Source organism: Oryctolagus cuniculus, chromosome 19 (genome assembly GCF_964237555.1).
Source record: "Oryctolagus cuniculus chromosome 19, mOryCun1.1, whole genome shotgun sequence".
NCBI classification, from domain to species: Eukaryota; Metazoa; Chordata; class Mammalia; order Lagomorpha; family Leporidae; genus Oryctolagus; species Oryctolagus cuniculus.
In genome coordinates this window covers 24,272,043-24,278,042 of record NC_091450.1, presented here as the reverse complement: position 1 = coordinate 24,278,042, position 6,000 = coordinate 24,272,043, and the positions used below count along the sequence as shown (strand labels likewise).

Here is a 6,000-nt window from a genome sequence, read left to right as displayed (position 1 = left end):
CTTTCATCAGTTGGTTCACAACATCTGTGGGCCATGACAGCTGCATCCAGGTCAGGCCAAAGACAGGAACATCTTCTGGGTCTCCCACGTGGGTGCAAGGTCCCAAGCACCTGTGCCATCCCCCCTGCCTTCCTTTAGCGGGGAGCTGGATTTGAAGGGGAGCAGCTGGGTTTTGAACTGGTGTGCATACGGGATGCTGGCTTCGCAGGTGGCAGCTATATCCATTAGGCCACCACGCCGGTCCCTGAAACACCGGGTTCTAAGCTCCCAAAGAGGGGCTTGCCTTTGATCTGCTATTGCCTTTCTGAAATTTTTTTTTTTTTGACAGGCAGAGTGGACAGTGAGAGAGAGAGACAGAGAGAAAGGTCTTCCTTTGCCGTTGGTTCACCCTCCAATGGCCGCCGCGGCCGGCGCACCGCGCTGATCCGATGGCAGGAGCCAGGAGCCAGGTGCTTCTCCTGGTCTCCCATGGGGTGCAGGGCCCAAGCACCTGGGCCATCCTCCACTGCACTCCCTGGCCACAGCAGAGGGCTGGCCTGGAAGAGGGGCAACCGGGACAGAATCCGGCGCCCTGACCGGGACTAGAACCCGGTGTGCCGGCGCTGCTAGGTGGAGGATTAGCCTAGTGAGCCGCGGCGCCGGCTGCCTTTCTGAATTCTTAACTGCTTCAACAGGTTAGCTAGCCAGGCCTGCCTGGGAGGTAGTTAGATTCAAGTCCCACCTGAGGCCAACCACGCCCAGAACTCTGGGGCCTGGGAGCAGCCAGCTGGGTTTGCTAACGCAGAATTCCTCCGTTGAAGCGAAGCGTGGGCCAGCTGGGGGAATGCATGGTCTGCACTCCCTGCTCCTGGCATCAACCTTGCTGGTGCGGCCAGGGAGATCCCATGGACCCGAGGCAAACCGGGCACGAGGCCCAGAGGTTCACATTGAGCTCCTCCAGAGCCCTGGGGCCCGAGTCACACTCGCGACTCGGACCTCCTCCTCCAGGTTCACCCCGTTGCCCACCAGGGTCCACAGTGGAGCCGGGCAGGTGAGGTTCCCTGACCCTGATTGCAGCCACTGACCATGAGGGGACTCCAAGAAGTTTGTGGAAGAATGAGTTGCAATTTTGGGTTCATTATGACGCAAGCGCCATTGAGAAACCCAATGCCCGGTTTTCTGTAGCCTGCATCCTCCATGGCTCATGGATAGAATTTGGCACCTGACACCTTTTTCTTTCCCCCCACATCAAAATAAACTCTTAATGCCCCTTCCCCATGAGCTTCTGGAAGTCTCCTGTCCCTAGGGGTGGTTCTCAGAGGCCAGCGTGTGTCTGCAGCCTCTGCAGGGTGAGCTCACAGCCGGCTGACCGCACCCCTGAGCTTCCCAGCCCGGCAGGCAGAGGGGGCCTGGGAATGTGCATTCCTCCCGAGTACTGCTGCTAGGGCTGCCTGCCTCCTGCCTCCCTGTTCCAACCCAGCTGCCTGCTGACTCACACTCCGGGAGGCAGCAGGTGATGGCTCAAGTCTCTCTCCATCACTCTGCCTTTCCAATAAGTAAAATCAGAGCCACGCCTTCCCTCCTCCACCTGCCCCTAATTCCTGGACTTCAGGTAGCCCACGCTGCTCTCTCGGTCAATAAGCACCCTCGGCTTCTGCCTCTGAACTGCCGGCCCCTGCTCCTCCCCACCTCCAGGAAGGCCTCCCTGACCTCCCAGGCTGGACCCGAGGACCCCTCCTTGGCCAGCCATAGCCACTTTTTCTCATTTCCTGCACTTATGATTTGCCGGCTGCCACCCTGAAACCTCTGTGCGTGAACCCGGAGCCCCATTCTCCACTCCCAGGGACACTGAGGATTTCAAGGTCCCATCTGGCTTCTTCATGGCAGGTGCCCCCGCTCCCCGCCGGTTGAGGTGACCTTTTGGACTGAGGGAACACTTTCTTGAAGGACACAAAGGTGTGGCCACAGTGGGCTGGGAAATCTGCCCCCAACCCCCAACCCTGGGACCAGTTGTTACCTGGGGGCCATGGCTACTCCCCAGCCCCTCCCCCCAGCTGCTTCCTAAGGGGGCTGGGAGCTACTGGGGGGATGGATGGGGGTTGCTCCTTACCATATCTGCCCTCCCTAAGCACAGGCTCAGAATGGGCAGCTTGTATGTCAGAACAGCTTTCCCCGGGCCCTTGTCTCTGGTCCCTCCTGGATTGCCCGTCCCCACGGCTCACAGGGACCATCTGGGCTCCCTCCCACCTCCTCCGCCTTGGACTCCTCCCCCTACCCCATCCTGCCCTTGGCTCCTCCAGGCAGCTGAGTCCCTGTGGACTGAGACGTCCGGGGCCTGCTCCAGGGAGACAGACACAGACACGTCCATCTGATGCCCCCTCCCCTGAAGGGACAGGGAGGAGGGACCGCTCACTTCCGACTTCCAAGCGTCGTCTCGGGGAAACAGACGGGCACACGAGAAGGAGAGGTTAAGACAGGAGGCTTTGGATGGTTTGCAACTGGCTTTGGGCCCCCACAGCTGTGTCGGATTCACTTGTGGTGCCTGAGAAACGCCCCCCCCCCCCGACCCAGTGAGTCAGAGCAGCAGCTGGGGCGGCCTGGGAATCTGCATTCTCACAGCCGTCTGCTCCACCTGCTCCCCTACGCACAGGAAAGTGGGGGCCCCAGCCTCTGCCCCCAACCCAGGGAGCTGGGAGGGTCTTCCAGGCCCTCGAGGGGTCTCGGCTGTGTTGTGTCTTCCTCTCTTTGAGAGCCCCTGCCTTCCTCGCCGGGGGCGCCGCCCAGGCAGGGCAGAGCTGTCTTCCTGCAAACCCCCCTGGTTTAAAGCAGTGGCTCCCCTCATTATTTCAGCCTTGTGTGCCCATTGCACAGAGGGGACCCACAGCACACTGTAAAAATCACAAGCTCCTGTAGTCCGACCTGCTACAAACACCAACACTCGTTAATATTTTGAGTTTCTTCATCATTTATTTTTCCTATGCATGTATTTTAATATAATTGGAAGTCTATCAAATATAGGTTGTTTTTAAATTGTGAAAAATTTAAAATATAGGTTGTATTTAAATATGAAAGTATGAAGGTTTTCATAAAAATCACGGAAAAATGCATTTTATGAAACAATTATCTATGGGTTTCAAAATATTTTTGCATTAAATAAATATATCCTTTTTTAAAATATTCAAAAGTCAGAGTTACACAGAGAGAAGAAGAGGCAGAGAGAGAGAGACAGAGAAAGGTCTTCCAACCGCTGGTTCTCTCCCCAATTGGCTGCAACTGCCGGAGTTGCACCAATCCGAAACCAGGAGCCAGGAGCTTCTTCTGGGTCTCCCAGGCAGGTGCAGGGGCCCAAGGACTTGGGCCATCTTCTACTGCTTCCCTGGGCCACAGCAGAGAGCTGGATTGGAAGTGGGGCAGCCGGGACCTGAACCAGCACCCATATGGGATGCCTGCACTGCCAGCCCCAAATATATCCTTTAAATCGATTTTTCAGTAACTCTTAGAAGCCTCCTTGTATACCTGACATGCGATAAACTACATATCTGCTATTTTTAAAAAATTTAAATAATTTATTATTGAGGCAGAGACAGAGACAGAGAGAGAGGGCTACAATCTGCTGGCCCAACCCCAGGGCTGCGTGGGTCCAAAGCCAGGAGCTAGGAAGTCAGCCAGGGCCTCCTACGTGGGTGGCAGGAACCCCGCTTCTGAGCCGTCACTGCCGCCTCCCAGGGTCTGCAGTCACAGGAAGCTGGAATCGGGAGATGGAGCCGGGATCAGCCCCAGGTGCTCCAGAATGGAACTCAGGTGTCTTAGCACCTGGGCCTGACCCCTGCCCCCAGCTGCACAGTCCATGTGTGTGATACATACGATGTGTTGTGCATGTGTGCACAGCCGTGACACCATCACCACGATCAGGATAGTGACCATTCTCATCACCCTCAGATCACACCCTTCATGGAGCTTTTCTCTGGAACAATGTTGGGTTCACAGAAAAGTTACAAAGAGGGAACACGATGGCTGTGCATCTCCCACTCAGCGCTCTGTAATATTATCTTCCGTGATTACGGTACAGTATAAAAACCCCGAAGTTAACCTGAACCTATCACTGCTACCAGAACTCCAGATTCTCCGAACTAGAAAGCTTTTTCTGCGATGCCTTGTCTTCTGTTCCAACATTCACTCCACTGGCCCACGATGCATTTAGCCAAAAGCAGGTTCACACTCTGCCTTTTATTACTTCGTGTTATATATCGAAGATGTTTTCTTTTTTTTTTAAAAAGATTTATTTATTTATCTGAACATCAGAGTTACACAGATAGAGGAGAGGCAGAGAGGGAGAGAGAGAGAGAGAAAGAGGAGAGGCAGAGAGGGGGAGAGAGAGAGAGAGAGAGAGAGAGAGGTCTTCCATCTCCTGGTTCACTCCCCAATTGGCCGCAACGGCTGGAGCTGTGCCAATCCGAAGCCAGGAGCCAGGAGCTTTTTCTGGGTCTCCCACATGGGTGCAGGGGCCCAAGGACTTGGGCCATCTTCTACTGCTTTCCCAGGCCACAGCAGAGAGCTGGATCGGAAGAGGAGCAGCCAGGACTCGAACCAGTGTCTATATGGGATGCTGGTGCTTCAGGCCAGGGTGTTAACCTGCTGCGCCACAGCGCCAGCCCCCAAAGATGTTTTCTAAAGCATTGTTTTCGACGACTGACTGTCTTTCTGGTTACCGATTTGTTATTTAACTCAGTACCAAGCTTTGCTCGCGTGAGTTGTGTTGTAATGAAAACTCTTGTATCTACATCTTTGTTCACATCTCCATTTGTTTCCTGGAGGTGTAGTTTTTGAAATACAGCCCAAGTCAAAGGTCCTTGGATAGGCACTTGCTTTTCATGTGCTCAAGAATACAGTCAGAATGGCAACTCTCCCAAGGCTTCTCTGCCCAAACGGGAATCCTCCTAAGAGATGGGAGCTAAAATTGGAGGGGAAAGTTAGATGACGTCCAGGGAATCTGCGTGGCTCTACAGCTCTCTTACTGGCTGACTGCGAACAGAAGGAGGGGCACGGAAGCCTGGCAGGTGTCACTTTACCCGAATGATCCAAATTAGCAACACTGGAACGAGACAAACCGTCGGGGGGGGCCTTCTTCCGGAACCCACGGAGGAAAACACACAGTCTGTGATGTTCCCTTCTGGCAAAGACACAGAACTTGCGTGATTTAATCACCAGGAGGCATTGGCAGAGACCCAGCGCAGGGCGTTTGGCACTGACACTGGCTTGTAGCCTCTGACTATGTCAAGGTCGCAAGGCAGAGACGCGAGACGTTCCAGGTGAGAGGAGATGGGAGACACGGGATCTTAGACACAGCGCCCAAGCCTGGGTTGGAGCCTGAGCTGGAATGGACGCTATTGGGAGACGTGATCTGCAGATCCGACACCAGCCCTCACCAGTGGGGTCCCCTGGCTGTGATGATGCAGAACCACCTTGGCTTGTTGGTTTCTTTGCTGTTTTCAGGAATCTCCCAGTCACTGGAAACACAGATACCTGTGTGCCTCTTTACCCTTAAATGGTACAGAATATCGACTATATATGTGTGTGTGTGTGTGTGTGTGTGTATATGAAAGGTCTTCCAAAATATCATGGAAAATGTGTCTGATGGAAAAATTAGCATGAATTTAGAATGCTCCAAATGCATTTATTTTTCGCTCCATCTTCCCGCACTTGCGGCAGTACTGATGCATAATGTATACTGTGCACTCTGTCTACACAGCACAGCGAGACACGCATACACGCAGCCACAGACGGGACCACAGCGAGCCGGCTAAGACGTCAGCACTTCGGGAGCCTGAGTTAAGCACACAGGGAATTCCTTGGACTATATCTCCTGTCTGGAATTACTTCACGCACGGAGAGTAAGGAAAACGAAACTTGTGAAACTGAAGTTTGTCAGGAATTGTGTTTGGCTTCACCATCTTTTTCCGGATTAGGACAGCGACCCTCTAAATGCTGTCCGCTCAGAGGCCAGTGCTAGTGGGTTAAGCT

The 6,000-nt window shown here is 53.9% G+C and overlaps 1 protein-coding gene across 1 annotated transcript in view; it reads right to left on the bottom strand.

Moving 5' to 3' along the window:
* Nucleotides 1-4,235: 4,235 nt before the first annotated feature.
* CPPED1 (calcineurin like phosphoesterase domain containing 1) overlaps nt 4,236-6,000 on the bottom strand; it is a 131,982-nt gene continuing 130,217 nt past the window's right edge. The window contains exon 5 of the mRNA XM_070064989.1: nt 4,236-4,534. Within this exon, the coding sequence (XP_069921090.1) occupies nt 4,506-4,534 (29 nt within the window). The 3' untranslated portion in view covers nt 4,236-4,505. The remainder of the gene's footprint in view (nt 4,535-6,000) is intronic.